Source organism: Myotis daubentonii, chromosome 21 (genome assembly GCF_963259705.1).
Source record: "Myotis daubentonii chromosome 21, mMyoDau2.1, whole genome shotgun sequence".
Classification (NCBI taxonomy): domain Eukaryota; kingdom Metazoa; phylum Chordata; class Mammalia; order Chiroptera; family Vespertilionidae; genus Myotis; species Myotis daubentonii.
In genome coordinates this window covers 15157182-15173416 of record NC_081860.1, presented here as the reverse complement: position 1 = coordinate 15173416, position 16235 = coordinate 15157182, and the positions used below count along the sequence as shown (strand labels likewise).

The 16235-nt window shown below is 50.8% G+C and overlaps 1 protein-coding gene across 17 annotated transcripts in view; it reads right to left on the bottom strand.

The window, feature by feature from the left end:
- The window catches only part of AKAP13 (A-kinase anchoring protein 13), a 195271-nt gene that overhangs the window by 10969 nt on the left and 168067 nt on the right, over positions 1 to 16235 (bottom strand). For 14 of the 17 annotated variants that reach the window (XM_059678194.1, XM_059678200.1, XM_059678203.1 and 11 more), the window contains 12 exons: positions 12571 to 12638; positions 11326 to 11392; positions 9430 to 9565; positions 8522 to 8634; positions 7774 to 7926; positions 6956 to 7206; positions 5819 to 5944; positions 5598 to 5715; positions 4216 to 4464; positions 2210 to 2286; positions 972 to 1153; positions 777 to 859 (listed from right to left, as the gene is read on the bottom strand). In XM_059678194.1, the coding sequence (XP_059534177.1) occupies positions 777 to 859; positions 972 to 1153; positions 2210 to 2286; positions 4216 to 4464; positions 5598 to 5715; positions 5819 to 5944; positions 6956 to 7206; positions 7774 to 7926; positions 8522 to 8634; positions 9430 to 9565; positions 11326 to 11392; positions 12571 to 12638 (1623 nt within the window). The remainder of the gene's footprint in view (positions 1 to 776; positions 860 to 971; positions 1154 to 2209; positions 2287 to 4215; positions 4465 to 5597; positions 5716 to 5818; positions 5945 to 6955; positions 7207 to 7773; positions 7927 to 8521; positions 8635 to 9429; positions 9566 to 11325; positions 11393 to 12570; positions 12639 to 16235) is intronic. The other 3 variants (XM_059678195.1, XM_059678204.1, XM_059678197.1) reach the window with 2 other exon arrangements.

Genomic DNA, 16235 nt, shown 5'->3' with positions numbered 1-16235 from the left:
TGGTTCTCTTCCTAAAATCCTCCCTCAGGTACAGACCTGTCACCTGCAGTGGAATATCTGGGGTTCCCTTGGCTCCACCCTGGGCTGCTGTCTAGCCTTACACGCCTTCCTCCTGGGGTCTCCTTCACTCCCAGGCCTTCAATTACTGCTGGTGCTAACACCCCAGCACCGGCAAAGAGGGATGAGCACTCGCTCTGCTGCCAGGAGACAGGGAGCAAACTCCTGGCCCTGCCTGAACTGTAGGTGGGCCTGGTTGGCGCGGACTTTGTGTGCCTCAGCTTTCACATCTGCATAATGGGCATGAGAATCCAAGTCTCACAGGGATACTGATAAGACCACACAGAACGGTAGGGACTTCGCAGTGGTCAAGCATAATCAACAGGCACACTTCTCCCCAAACCACCTCATAACTCATTTGTGAACGTATGGCACAGTAGCCAGGGTAACATAAAACCAGACTGACTGGAAAGTTCTTTTCCTCAAGTCCCTTTCCTTCTTGTTTTAATCTTAGATGTGACCTTGATTTTTGCAAAATCCTCTGTGGCAAAGGGTCCCAGAAGACGGATACTGAGACAAGAGAATCAATATTCCGGGGATCTAGGGTGGGACACAGTCTTACGTCTGCTTTGTACCAGGACTGTGACAGCTCAGACTTGGTTTCTCTTTTGTGAAAAGCTCTTGATCCCCCGTTTTGGAGTGTCGGCAGGGCAGCTCTGGAACCCAGGGCCTGGGAGGACACCACAGACAGGGTCTCGGGCCACTTCCCACAGCTTTACCTTTTAATTCCCGGGCTTTGGTGTCCAACATTTTCTTCTCTTCCTCATTCTCACTAGGAATTCCTTCATCTTCATCTCTGTTCCTAACACAACCAAAATAAAACGAAAGGAAAGATCCCTGAGACATGGATTACCCTGGGACGCCGGCGATTAGGAAGGCGCGAGGTGGGAGGCCCGGTGGGCGTGCCGGCTTACAGGGTGTTGATTGTGTCCTGGATGATCTGGATCCAGCTGTTGCGCTCCTCTTTGGAGCTGGCGTGGACTTCCACCATCTCCGGGTCCTTCATGCCCATGCTGATGAGGAATAACCCCTTCTCCTCGTGTGCCACCTCCCTCACAATCAGCTTCTTCAAGGAGATCACTGTGGATTTCTGGTCCTAGAAGAAGGGGGGGAGGGCAGATGTAAGAAATGTTACAATAGTCTAACTCTTAGGGACAACTTCAATCTCAGGTGAGACCGGATGCCTTTTTATTTGTTGTTGGTGGTTGTTTTTTTTAATTTATTTTTATTGATTTCAGAGAGGAAGGGGTGGGGGGAGAGAGAGAAACATCAATCATGAGAGAGAATCACTGATCAGCTGCCTCCTGCACTCCCCCTACTGGGGATGGAGCCCACAACCCGGGCATGTGCCCTGACCTGGAATTGAACCATGACCTCCTGGTTCATAGGTTGATGCACAACCACTGAGCCACACCAGCCAGGCAAGATGCCTTTTTAAAGCACATGGTTAGCCCTGACCAGTTTGGCTCAGTGACTAGAGCGTTGACCTGTGGACTGAAGAGTCCCAGGTTCGATTCCGGTCAAGGGCATGTACCTTGGTTGCGGGCACATCCCCAGTAGGAGGTGTGCAGGAGGCAGCTAATCGATGTTTCTCTCTCATGGATGTTTCTAACTCTCTATCCCTCTCCCCTCCTCTCTGTAAAAAATCAATAAAATATATTTAAAAAATAAATAAAGCACACGGTTAAACAATGGTATATGGAGGATAAAGAGAAATATCTCATTATTTCACTTACATTTTATCAAACAGAAAAAAGTTCCACAAAGGAAATGACAACTTATGGCTATGAAGGTTTGAGTCATGTTTTCTACATGATGAATCCTCACAGAATCTGGCTAGCAATATTATAAATTAGCATGATTTGCGGGGCACAATGGGTGAGAAATACTCCAGTGATCAAATGTCCAAGGCTCTCAAAAGGATTGTAAAGAAACAGGAAAAAAAAATTTGGGTGGGGGGGAGGTAGGGGAGTCTGGGAGAGGGACAGAAAATGGTTATTATATAAGAATTATCCAGACAAATTTGTGCTGAGCTGATTGATTTTGAGAGCAGGGAGACCAACAACAGTGTTTCATTTATGCTCAATTTACCCTTAACTGTCCTGAACACTGTCATTAATTACAAACAGAAGAGACGAACAATTGAGCTTACCAATGACGCAAAGACGTACTTCTGGTCTTTTTCTTGAAGGAAAACTAAAATGTCAGTCAGCAGAACTGCTTGGACCTCTGCAGGGGGGGGGGTGGGGGGGAGAAGAGAACAATGGTTGTTGAACAGGGTAGCTCTGCACAGCACTTCCATGAGTAATCCGCAGCACACCCAGAGCCAGGCAGGGCCAGGCTGCACGGCCTCACATTGCGCCATGACCCGGGTCTGGCCGCTAGACTTTCAGGGGCATTTCAAAATGGGGTTTTTATCACCAGAGCCCCGTCTTGGAAAAGTTTAAGTATTTAGTTCTGAAAAGATCCATCTCATGAGGAAAGATTTGAAGAATAAAATACTCGAGGAATAAAATTGGAGAGCAGGACTTGAACAGATGTTAGACAGCAACATATTCCACAAAATACTCCCAGTCGCAGGACTTCCCACCTTCCGCTTAGAGTGCTGGGAAAGGCGTGGGATCGCAGGCAGAAACGCTGCCAGAAGGTGACGTAGACAGGTCTCTAAGTGTCAGAACAGAGGGCTACACACCGCCCTCTGATTCCACAGGCAGGTGTGAGCACGCGGGCTTTGTGTCAAGTCCACCTCAGCCTCTCCATGCCACGGAACAGCCTTCTCTGCTTCTCAACGCACATGAACATCTCTAGTTGGATCTAGGAATCAGAAGGCCACAGCCTGGCCGGCGTGGCTCAGTGGCTGAGCATCAACCAATGAACCAGGAGGTCGAGGTTAGATTCCCAGTGAGGGCACACGCCCAGGTTGCGGGCTCCATCCCCAGTAGGGGGCGTGCAGGAGGCAGCCGATCAATGATTCTCATCATTGATGTTTCTATCTCTCTCCCTCTTCCTTCCTCTCTGAAATCAGTAAATACATACATATATTTTTTTTATTATTTTTTTTTTACTGGCCACAAACTCTTGATGTAATCCTGTAGGAGCACAGATGACACCTTGCATCGCTGCCTGAAGGACAGTCAGACATCTCTGCAGTGAGCCTCCTGTGGCATCCTCTCTGGAAAGGGGGACCACGATCCCGTGGGAAGAACGGCATTGACACGTGCAGCTCTCCGGCCACAGCGAGACCCCCTTCCGGGTCGTCACTGCAAAGCCAGGAAGAAAACAAGCGAGGCTGCCTCCCTTCCAGGGAGGGCGAGTTTTCAGCCTGGATGACAGTCATTTTCCCTGCACGGCCTTTTTTTTTTTTTTAAGTTTACTTTTAAGTAATTCAGGTGCCTGCCAAAAAAACAAGTTCTAAAACACAAGTTTCACCCTCAGTGGATCCTGAGGTTTACACGCTCGGTGTCAGGGGCCGGAGAAACCCCCTCTCTTCAAAGGGCACCCACACAGGACCGGCTGGCTGTTCCTGGCACGAGTTCACTTGGGGTGAGAGTGACTCAACACCCACTCCTATCTGCGCTGGCGGCCTTTCAGGGCAGAAAACCTAGTGCTCCGCCGCGGGCTGGACCACAGCTTCATTCCAACATCTGGGACCTGTTAGTTTCTGTTCGGGGAGTGGCGAACGGCTTTGTAAAGGAAAGAATACGGAGCCAGCTCCAGGCAGCGGCAGCTCTGGAAAAGTCAGGCCTCACAGGGGAGGAGGGAAGGTGTTTCTGACCAGCCAGCAGCTCAGAGACAGCGGGAGAGGGCAGTGCGGACGCCCCGAGCCAGGCCTGTGGGCTGTTGCCCTTCTCCTGTAGGGACATACACCGTCCTTAACACCTGCGTGCTAATCTGACCCCTTGCTTTGGTCCGCAGGCTGATGCTCTATCCTCTGAACCAAGGGCTAAACTTGGTGTGTTTACATGATTTATAAGCTATCTCAAACCAGACCTTTTGGATACAAGATTAAGAACAATTACATGATGGTTGCTCCTGCATGATGTTTGGATATGGGCTCCCTCGGAAAAACCTGGTGGTGAGTTTCTAACAAAAACACTTGGATTTTGCCCGCTGTCCTCTGGCACCTGCTCAGAGCGAGAGAGAAAACGCGACCCGCACCTTTCAACCTGCCCGCTGCGTTCTTCAGAAACACACTCCCATCCCGCACCAGCTTCTTCCGCTTCAAGTCCTCCTTGGCAAACATCTGACCGCTCTTCATCCTCATGATCGACTTGCTGTCTGTCTTCGTGTAAATCTCATTCAGACGTACTTTCTTCTCGTAACTCGCCACTTTGCTGTCCACGGCTCCAATCACCTCCTTCACGAGGCTCAGGGACTGAGCCAGGTCTTGCTGCTCCACCTCATTGTCTGAGAAGGAAAGGAGAATTGTTTCCCATGGAGCCTTGCAGACAAGGGCAGAAAGAGGCCCTGCGCTCCCCCCTCAGCCTTCTCCCTGTGGGCACGCCGTCAGAGCAATCAATGCCAGTCTGCCTACGGTCATGTGCTTATCCCGCTCTTGGGCACAAGTTTAAATCTCAGTAACGCTAGACATTTGCAATAATATAGGAAACATACAATCATATGCTACGTTCGCAAGTAGAAGGAGGCAAACCTTTTTAGGGAGGAAGAGGAGCAACAAGTTTCTTACTTGTCTGTTTCACCTCATCTTTCATGTAATGGCGTATAAGCAGGATCAGCCACGAGTGCGTGAGAAGGAGCGGCCATCCCAGCGCTTACGGGAGGAATCGGTGGGAACTATCGCCCGTCCAGTGACAGGGAGAAGTCATTCAGATCATTGAACTCTTTCCCCCAAACTATCAAAGTTTACTTAGGAAGTCACGGAGGTAGAAGTGAGCCGTAGAAGACATGGGCTCAAGGAAACAAGTTACAGAGGCAACAGAAGGGCGCTTGGAACTTGGGGGTGAGGGTACGGGGGGAGGGATACGAGCCTTGAGAGGAGAAAGAGGAAGGAAAGGTGCCTGCATGCTCCAGAGAGACAGACAGACGGACAGACGGAGGAAAGGGAGGGAGGGTGCGCCCAGGTCACGGAACGCTTGATGGGCTCACTAAGGGCTTCCTCCCCTCTTACTATGATCCTCTCCGTCTGCTGACATAATGTTCAGGTGTGTTTGCTAACCCTCACCCGAGGGTATCTTCCCATTGAATTTTAGGGAGTGGAAGAGGGGGGGAGAGACAGAGGGAGAAACGTCGATGTGAGAGAGACGCATTGATTGGTTGCCTCCACATGTGCCCTACCAGGGTCAGGGACTGAGCCTGCAACTGAGGTACGTGCCCTTGACCAGAATCGAACCTGGGACGCTTCAGTCCATGGGCCAACCCTCTAGCCACAGAGCCACACTGGCCAGGGCGAATGTTTCACGTTTTTACTAAAACACCACGGTTTTTGAAGATAAAGACCCAGGATCCCCTTAGGCCCGTAAAGCAGGAACGCACGCGCTCCTCGGCGGCGCTCCGGGCTGGCGGGCGAGGCGGGCGCTCACCTTTGGTGCACTGCAGGATCCTCTGGAACAGCACGGGGTACTTGGTGATGCGCTGCGTGACCAGCAGTATGCACTCGGGGATGCCCAGCCGCCTCACGACCGCGCTGCTCATCTTCTTCTGCAAGGGAATGAGGGCGCGTCAGGACCTGCCCGCGGAGGCTGCTCACCCTGTGCGACACGGCTCCGGGACCAGGGCGGGTGCTCATGCTGCACGTCACTACCTTCACGAAGGCCTGGAAACGCTTGTCCTTGGTGTAAAGGTCTTTGAAGTAGTTCACCGACTGGTTGTGCTGCCCACAGAACTTGCCGTACGTCTTCTTCAGGCGCTCAGCGTTCTCCCCGGAAAACTGCACACAAGAGAGCGGAAGTCAGGCCGTAACTCAGGCGCTAAATCTGTAGCACCATTTTGTACACAGCTGCATGTTTGTAGAACCCAAGATACTTCCTCATAAACTGCCCCAAAGGATTAAAATGGTGCAGCGGCTTTGGCAAACAGTCTGGCAGTTCCTCCAGAAGTTAAATAACCCAGCAAGTTCACTCCTAGACATAAACCATGTGCCCAGCCCAGCTCGTGTGGCTCCTGAGCCCTGCCCCAGGCACCAAGAGGTCCCCGGGCTCGACTGCCGGTCAGGGCACAGGCCCGATGGCGGGCCCGATCCCCAGGACAGGGCATGCAGGAGGCAGCTGAGAGATGTGTTTCTCTCATCCATGTGTCCATCTCTTCCTCTCCCTTCCTCTCTATCTAAAAATCAATAAAAACATGTATTTAAAAAATGTGTCTGCACAAAAACTTGCATACCTATGTTCATTATTCAAATAGCCCCAAAGTGGAAATAACCCATCAAAGAATAAATGTATACATAAATTGTGACATACATGAGTATTACTCAGCCACAAAAGGAAAAGAAATACTGACTTCATGCATGCTATAATACTGATGAACCTTGAAAGCATGATTCTAAATGAAAAGAGCCAATCATCGCCTAGTTGGCGTGGCTCAGTGGTTGAGCATCGACCTATGGACCAGGAGGTCACGGTTCGATTCTCAGTCAGGGCACATGCCCTGGTTGTGGGCTCCATCCCCAGTAGGGGGCGTGCAGGAGGCAGCCGATCCATGATTCTCTCTCATCACTGATGTTCTACCTCTCTCTCCCTCTCCCTGCCTCTCTCTGAAATCAATGAAAAAAAAAATTTATTTTTAAGAGAACAGAATTAGAAGAGAAAAGCTACTGTCCTCGTTTACAGAAAAGGAAACTGAGGCTCGGAGGGAGAAGCACTTTGCCTGAGCACAAAGCCAACGGGCGCTACCGCCGAGATGCGCGTGCCCGGCTGCTGAGCCCCAGCCGCCCTCCCCTCACCTGATTCACAAGCACGTCGCCCATCCTCCTGATGAGGAAGTTCCTCTCGCTCTTGTCCACCAGGGACTCCTTCTTCCGCTCCAGGATCCGCTGGAAGAACTGGCTGTGGATGCTGATCAGCTCGTCCAAACAGGGGAACAGCTTCTCCACCATCTGCTGCTCGAAGAGCAGCTCGGTCATCATGCCCCGGCTGTACACGTCGCTCATGATCTTGAGCGTGCGGATGTGGTGCAGCTCCGTCTGCATCAGCTCTGCCGGGACAACGCTCAGTGGTCAGGGCCCTCCTCCCGGCGCCCCTGCTGCTGCCAGCAGCCCCCGGAGTCCCAGGCTACTCAGAGCCCGTGTAAGTGTTCAGCCTGGGTCAGCAGCTGCCATCCCTACAGCGTTTTCCTCCTCTTCCTCCCGCCCCCCTGGGGCCCGCCACAGGTGCTGGGGCCTCATCACCCTGGCGGTTTCCCAGTCAGTCTTCACTGGAATTGAAACCTTTCATAATGTACCGTGTTCCTATTTCCTAGAAACAGGAAATAGCGACTCGTCCCTAGTGCGGTGGAGGCAGTAAACAAGAGACTTCTTGTTCGGCCTGTGGCATAAATAAGCACTCACAGGAAATAAAACGGCCACTACAATTAGAGAAAGCAATTGTAAAGAGAGGAAAAGGGATAGGGAGAAGTAAGAGCATGTCTCTATACCTCAAAGTTGTAAAGGAAAATCTTGGAGATGCTACACAGATGAACACTGACTCTCCACAGGCCAGGGAGTGGCCCCAGCACCCTCTGTCCCCGCGCACAGGCAGGGCCAGCAGAAGGGCAGGGTCTCACCGTAGATCACCTCCTGCCGCTTAACCGCATCCTTCTTCTGCTGCTTCAGAAACCTGCTGTCCACCACGCGGCTCCAGGACTCCGCCTCCAGCTGCTTGGACTCACTCTCGAAGTCGCCCATCAGCTGTCCTTCATTCATGTCTGTACCTACTCCTCAAAACAGCAACGAGCCAGCATCACAACCCTGGTCTGGGACCTCTCGGAAGCCCGCGTGGACTTCCCTGGGTGTGACCACTTCCTGGGACGCAGACACTCCGCGTGAATCCTGCGGTGTTCACAGAACCACCTTCCAGCAGAGAAGGGACTCTGCCTGTTTGGGAGCGACACGCTCTCGCCGAGGCGTTGCTAGAGTGGTGGGCATCACACACATCCCATGCCATGAAGACACGATTCCTACGTGAAGTAGGAATTGGATGGGACCTGGGAACTTTGCTTGTTGAAGACAGTAGGCTCACACTGAGCCAAGAGAGCTAGAACTTAAAGTCTGGGGGCGGGGCGGAGAGAAGCGTCTGCACTAGAATATGACAGTATTAAAAGCAAGGACATCTCTCAATGGACAACTATCTAACAAGGGGGTAGGTGTGATTACCAGTTTATCACCAAGCACTGGATGTTTTATAGACAATTAAGGCAATCTTCACAGGAGTAAGGAAGAGGCAGGCACTAGATTCCACACACGCCTCTATTCTGGGTGAGGCCGCGGCCCAGTCGCTACAGAAAACGAAGTGTAGGCTACAACTTCTCTTACCCTCGTCAGTAAGGGATTCTGTGGACTCGTTGACCTTGACGATTTTATTCAGCGAGTCTGTGGAGTGCGACAGGAACTTCCAGGTGTTCGATATGTTCTCGTCGTTGCCAACTCTGGGGACAAAGAGCAGCGCGTCACACACGGGGATGAGCCACGGTCTGTGTTGTCCACGGAGGACCGGAACAATCAGCAACAGCCGCCCACAGACCGCATGACCCAGACACAGGCTTATGCTGGGAACCCAGGAGCAAGAACGACTCATCGAAGTTAAAGCACTTAGTGTCACTGCAAACCTGAGCTCTGAGCCTTGGGTTTTATTAAAATGATAGATAAGAAGATTGCTCTGCCCCCAAAATGTATACACATTATAGAATAAACTTCTCTGTCTGACACTCACTGTCTAACCACTGCATTTCCCTCCTGTCCCCCAATTACAGGCTGAGCACTTATAATAAACTGGATTCTTTTTAAAATTTTTTAATATTTTTTTATTAAATTTATTGGGGTGATATTGGTTATTCTTGTGCTCTCTTGACCCCAACTCACCAGCTAGCACAGCAGGCACCCAGCGAATGTTTGTGTATGACACAAGGGATTAGCACTAACAATTCAGAATGAAATCACCTTTTTTCCTATTCCTACTTCCTATTTTGATTAGAAACCACCCTTTCAGAACTCAGGGTTTTCGAAGCGGGGTGATGATATACAAAAGCGTAGGACAACCTGGCCCGATGAGGGTGTTTAAAGGGGATCCTTGTGACAAACTGTAGTCACAGCAGTGAGTGATCAAATGTCATCCTCATTCTCATCGGAATCACTCCGTGTGCTCCAAACCCCTTACCGACATCTTTTTGTCAAATGATATGACTATGCCAGTGTTACTGTGCTATCCTTGAACCCCCACTCACCCAGCGATGTTCTGTATGGAGACACTTTTGGACAGCGACATGCTCTGCTGGGACCGTCTATTGGGGAACAGGGGGGCGGCAGTGGCTTCATCAGCCAGGAGGACTGCGGACCGAGGGCGCTCCTTGGGCTGCGAGGCTGTGAAGGGAGAGAAGACACCAGCTGAGCGTCACCGCTCCACGACCACCAGGACTGACTCATCTGACAAAGCCACAGAAGCGCACTGCTCTACAGCCGACTTGCCCTGGAGTGTGAATGGGTGGAAAACTCCAGAGAAGACAATTTGGCAATTTCTATTAAAACTGTATATGCCTATACACTTTGATCTAGTAATTCTATTCCAGGATATGTTTATCTCATAAGATATACTTGTTTGTGTTTGAAATGACACATGTCCAAAGTTATTCAATGCAACAGTATTGATAAAATGAAAGACTGGAAATGATACAAATGAGTATCAAAAGAAGACCAATGAATACATTATGGCCCGGCCGGTGTGGCTCAGGGCTTGAGCATCAACCCAGGAACCAGGAGGTCCTTGGTTGGATTCCGGTCAGGGCTCGCCTGGGTTGTGGGCTTGATCTCCAGTGGGGGCCGTGCAGGAGGCAGCCGGTCAATGATTTTCTCTCATCACTGATGTTTCTCTCTCTCTCTCTCCCCCACCCCCCGCTTCCTCTCTGAAATATATGTGTGTTTTTTTAAAAAAACGCACAGCTCACTGGGCTAACCCTCTGGAATTTCTGACTCAGTAGGTCTGGGTAGGATCCAAGAATCTGCACTTCTAATTAATCCAGAAACTACACTTGAAAAATACTGCCTTAGGGTAAGTCACACACAGGCTCCCATCGAGCCAATTAAGATGGCATTCGTTACCGTGTTATTTTTAAGGGTGCAGTTGGAAACAACTCAGGTATATGTTTGGGGGGAACTGGTAACTGAAACGGGGTGCATGTTTATAAGAGAGCACCATGCAGCAGTCTTAACAACAGCTTACATGTTATCTCAGAAGGGTAGCGAGTGGGGGGAAAGCAGAATGGATATTTTCAGAGATCTCCATATGTCTAAAGACATGACGGATTAGAAGACACACACTGGACACACTACAGTCAGCACCCAGGAGGGTAAGGAACGAGAAAGGAGATGGAGAATGCAAACGGGAGCTGTAATAATACTGTATGTCAACTGTAACTGAAAAGTAAATAATTATTAATAAAAAAGGGAACTATATTAAGTAAAACCAAAGTGAAGCCTTGTGCAGATTGGTGACACACAGTCTGATGTGAACGGAGAGTACGATTTCCATTGTTCTGTGGGTCACTTGAAGCCTTTGAAAAAGAAAAGAGCGCTTCCCGGTTTATCAAGATGTTTAATAAGCAAGATCGCTTCTGACTCATGCAATTGTGAGGCACTAAGAGCAAGAATAACTGTCAGCTCACTGAATAGGAATTGCAAGGTGCACAGGAGTCACTGGCTTAAACAGCCAGGATCTCGGTGCCGCCTTTTTGAAACTCCTCATTCAAGGAGACGTTTTTGATTTTTTGGACAGAGAGGAAGGGAGAGAAATATCGACGTGAGAAAGAAACATCGACCAGCTGCCTCCCGCACGCACCCCGACCGGGGATTGAACTCGCAACCTTCTGGCGTACGGGATGGTGCTCCAACCAACCGAGCCACCGGCCGGGACACGGTGCTGCCTTTGAAGCCACTACACTAACTAGAAACCTTCCAAGAGAGACTGATAACATGTTAAGCTTTTGGTCAATAAACCTGCAGCCTTCTCTAACTTAACACAAAACAGATACTCACATCTTGTTTGGTAGCCAGTGAGCAGACATAAGCACGGTTAGGCCTTGAACGAGAGTCAGGAAGAACCGTGAGAGGCGGGCTGGGCTACTTACGCTTGCTCCTCATGATGACTGTGGGCAGGGATGACGTGTCGTGCGCCTGAAGGCTCCCTTTCGGCTGCTGAAAGGAGAGAAAGTCACACGTGAAGGTGGCATTTACTCTTCACCTTCTGTCACGTGTCAAGAAGCCAAAGTAGAAAGATGGCCAGGTGCTCCCCCTTCCCGGCTGTGTCCTTGGCAATGTCCTCAGCACCCTAATCCCAGCCAGTCCCCGGCTGGCCTCCCCGAGCCCGCCACTCGCTCTGATTCCACAAAGGCTGCTCCTTTCTGCCTGGAAGCAGCCCGCCTTCCCAGGATGGCATTCTTCCACCTCACGGCCACCTGAGCATCCCCTCTGCGGCGAACGACCCATCAGCGCTTTCTTCTCACCCACGGCAGCCATGGGCACCCCCTCGGGATCCCGCTGCCTGAGACCCGGGGTACGGTCTGTCACCCACACGGGCTCACTGCTTCCGCCGGCGCGGTCCTCAGACCAGCAGCATCAGCTAGGGACTCGCTAGAAACGCACCTCCCCGGCCCAACCCGGACTCTGAATCTCTGAAGGTGGGCCCAGGCGGCTGACTTCTAACAAGGCCCAGAGGTGAGTCTGCTGTACATTCGAGTCTGGGGCCAGGGCGCTGGATAAACGAGCCTGGTTATCGATGAATCACACGGCACCCTGAGCACGTGTGCAGACATAGCTGGAGAGGCTGTGGGTGACTACACACAGCGGGCACCTGAAGGCTATGCCCCAAACCACGCTCTTCTCCTCCGGGCCGCCTGAGCAGCAGTGCGCATCACCGCACGCTGTGACCAGCACGCATGCTCAGGCAGGGACCGTCCCCACGCCCCGTGAGAAAGGGGCTGCCAGACACGCATCCAACCCTAACCCCCCGCCCGAGCATGGCAGAGCCCCCGCCCCCCGCCTGCTGCCTCAGGTCCTGCCTGAGGAAGCCGTAAGTGAACAGCAGAGTAGGTCTGCAGACGTAGCTAAGAACATCACTCCAAAAGCGACACAAGAGAACCTCAGAGAAATGTGTATCTAATGTGAACAAGTTCTGAAAACACTGCATTTTCCAAAAGCCACAAATTCCCAAGTATGTTCACTGGAAAGGGAGTAAATTACTTAAGAGGAAAAAATTTATTTGGGGGGTTATTTTGGTCTCGAAGTTGGGACCAAATGACGAAAAGAAACAAAACCCACACCACCTCAACTCTCCCAGCTCTGAGACTGGACCAGTGCAGGCAGAAACGTCTTACCTTCATTTTGACCTTCGCACAGGAGGCCAGACTTTCTCGACAGCCTTTGTGGACGAAAGCACTGCAATCTGAAAAGGAAGCAAGAAAACCCAAAAGGTGACATTCACGAACAAGCCGATCCCAGGTTCTGACTTGGGCCCAGCAGCCCCGAGCGCCCGTGTGCAGCGCTCACACGGGGGGCAGAGTGTCAGAGTGCAGACTGCGGGCCTTCTCCCAGCCGGGCGTGTGATGTCACCCGGAGGAGGAGAGACGCAACAGCAGATGTGGCTTCTGATTAACAAAGACTCGAAGTCTGGGATCTCAGGCAGGAAGCTGAAAGGCTCCCAGAACTAAAACGAAGAGTGCCTGCCTCAATATGTCACCTTGAGTCACGAGGAAATGCATAAATAAAGACCCCGTCAGAGGGGCTGGGACGCGGGCGTGACTATGTCAGAGGCAGTGTGCGAAGCTGAAAACCCGTCTGTCCTTTTACCTGGGACCCAACCCCGAGTCAAGAGCCACAGAAGACAGGTGAGGAGAGCCCCGAAGCCCTGACTCAGGAAAAAGAGGAGCCTACCCGACAGATGGAGGCACCCGTTTGCCAAGGACACAATTTTATTTCCACTCTTTTGCTTGTTTGCTTTTTAGTCCTCAGTGGAGGATACGCCTTCCAGTGATTTGAGAGAGAGTGGAGGGGAGGGGTAGGAAAAGAGGAGAGAAACATGGATGTGAGAGAGTCACATCAATCAGCGGCCTGCCAGGCTGGGCAACCTGCAACCCAGGTTCGTGTCCTTGACCGGAGTCAAACCTGCAACTCTTCGGACCAGGGCTGGTGCTCTAACCACTGAGAGGCCGGCCAGGGCATCTCAATTCTTACTTGTCATTCTCTTGGCCTAACAGGGCCACTGGCATAAACTCCCAGCCCTCTGTGCCTCAGAGGGGTCATCAGTGCTCACTGCTGCCATGATGTCAGAGACCAGAACTGTGCCAGAGGCCAGAGGTGAAGTCAAAACAAATAAAACGTCCCTCTGTGGGGACAACTGCCTCTCCAGGGAACAGACTCCCTGAGAATAGGAACCAGATGTCATCCACTAAGCAACGCTTCACACAGATTCAGGAACTACACAGCTCCTACCCATCTCCACTCCCTAACTACGGGCCGAGATGTTCTCTTCGCTGGTAGATATGGATGGGACGGGGGTGGGGGGAGGGGGTGCGGAGTGATGATGGGGAGGGCATGATACTAGGACGGGGACTGCCAGAATCCCAGACCCAAAGGCCTTCTCGCATTCCTTCCTCTACAGTGGCTCCTCACGCCTACTTGGCCCACGTTTCTCTGTCATCGATTCATGGATGTTTCCATCTCTGTATCCCTCTCCCTTCCTCTCTCTCTAAAAACAAATGGGGGGGGGGGGGAATTAAACAAACAAACGAAAACTGACCAACGAGCACACTGTGAGCAGGCCTTGCAGCCCAGCCGCATGTGTCCCTCCTCCCGAGGAGGCCCATCGTCCTGCTGAGAATGACGTCACCTGCTGAGGGCGTGGCGCTAACACTTAAACAGACTTCAGCAACACTCATGTTTGAGATTTAAAAGACAACTTCAGCTGGTGAATCATAAAAGCAGAAATAATGTTTACAATGTGCTTCCAGTAAACAACTTTTCACACGAAGTCCCTTTTTGGGACGTGTCCCCACACCCACTCGTCTTAACGATAAACACTCTGCATGGACATCTGCTCCACACACTCAAGTGCCGACTGGACAACCACTCAGCTTGTTTCCACGCTGTGCTGGGCTCCGCACAGCCGCGGGGTCAGGGGTGTGCGTGGGTGACTTAGGAACCTCGGCCCCACTCGCATCAGCCAAAGCCATGAGCTAAAACCTTATTCTCTGTTTTGGAAAACAGACATTTACCAAGAACACAGGAATCAGAGACCAATCGATCCCCTTTTCAAGCTCTCTGCCACCAACCATACCACGCTGCTAGGGAAGGCAAAGGATTATCTGGCCTCTTATTGTTAAAGACGATTTCCTAACAGCAGTAAGCAATACGCCTTCATTGTTCAAAATTCTTGCAAGAGGTCTTGGCACAGAGGCTGATGGGAACAGAGCCCACCCCTAATTAGACGCCTCTCAACTTAAAAGCGCAAACAACTCCGACTGCCATTTCTGTGCTGCACGAAGGGAATCGGCATCAAACGCAAGAAAAGGGAAACCCACTGGGAGCGACCATCTTATCTGCTGCTGCTGCTTTTCCTCTTTAACCTCTGCCATCAACCAACTCCAGTCTTTGGTGAACACTCTCTTTCAGCAGACAAATAAAACAACCCATTAGTGAGAGCATCTTGAGAAGATCAGCTTTAGGACGGTGAAGAGGAGAGACCAGGCCAAACGGAACTGGAGTTCCAGACCCAGGAACATTCAGGGCTGCCCCCGAGGGAGGGCTCACCCTCTCCACTTCCACGCAGTCAGAGCTCTGAAGGAAGGGGCTTCTCAGACTTCAGGCCACTGGTCATTAGGACACATGCTAACAAGTCCTGATTATTCTGGGGAAAACTCTGATGCTTCCTAAGGTCACAGGTTAAATAAAGAGTTATTTGTCCGGCTGGTGTGGCTCAATGGTTCATGATCGACCCATGAACCCCCTGCGGAGGTCACAGTTCGATTCCTGGTCAGGGCACAGGCCTGGTTGAGGGCTCAATCGCCAGTAGGGGGCGTGCAGGAGGCGGCTGATTGATAATGATTCTCTCTCATCATTAATGTTTCTATCTCTTTCTCTCTCTGTCTCTCTGAAGTCAAAAAAACTTATTTTTTTAAAGAAGATGTAGTTTACTTAAGGACAGAAAGGTGCAACTTATTCCTATTATTTCAAACCTAACCACCAAGCAAACTAAAGCAATACAAACAACACAAACCACTTAAATGTGAGCGACTGAGAAATGCGTGCTCCACAGCCCTTTCTGCTCCGTCCTGTGAACCACCTGTGGGGCGTGGGAGACGCTGCCCCGTCTGGATGGACAAAGCTCAGATACAAAAAGGCCTGTAAGACGTTCTCGGTAGCTGGTGTAATAACCACAGAACAAGAGGAAAGCCACAAAAAAGAGCCAAATCATCCTAGCTGAAGGCCTCCTGTCACAGCAGTTTTCATAAGAACACGTAGACAATAATCAAACAGATGCCAGCGAGATGAAGGAGATGGCCTGAAATATGCAGAAACATTGTTTTTTTCTGGCTTATTGTGGCTAAGGATCATCAAGTTCAGATATCTAAGACTTCAATCTGTTTTCTTACATTGGTATTGTTGTTTTGTTGTTGATCCTTACCTAAGGATATTTTTTCCATTGATTTTTAGAGAGAGTGGAAGGGAAGGGGAGACAGAGAGAGAAATATCGATGTGAGAGACACATTGATTGGTTGCCTCCCACACGCACCCCAACCAGGGCCAGGGACTGAACCTGCAACCAAGGTACGAGCCCTTGACCGGAATCGAACCTGAGCCCCTTCAGTCAGTAGCTGATGTACTAACCACTGAGCAACCAGCCATGGCTTATATTGGTATTTTTAAGAGACAATAAATAACATTCGGTTAAGTAGAAGAAAAACAAAATGAAAATGCTCCCTCTCTGATCAATAATTGACTCTATTAGGCTCTTCTTTCAAATCTTCCTTTGCCCTAAACAATG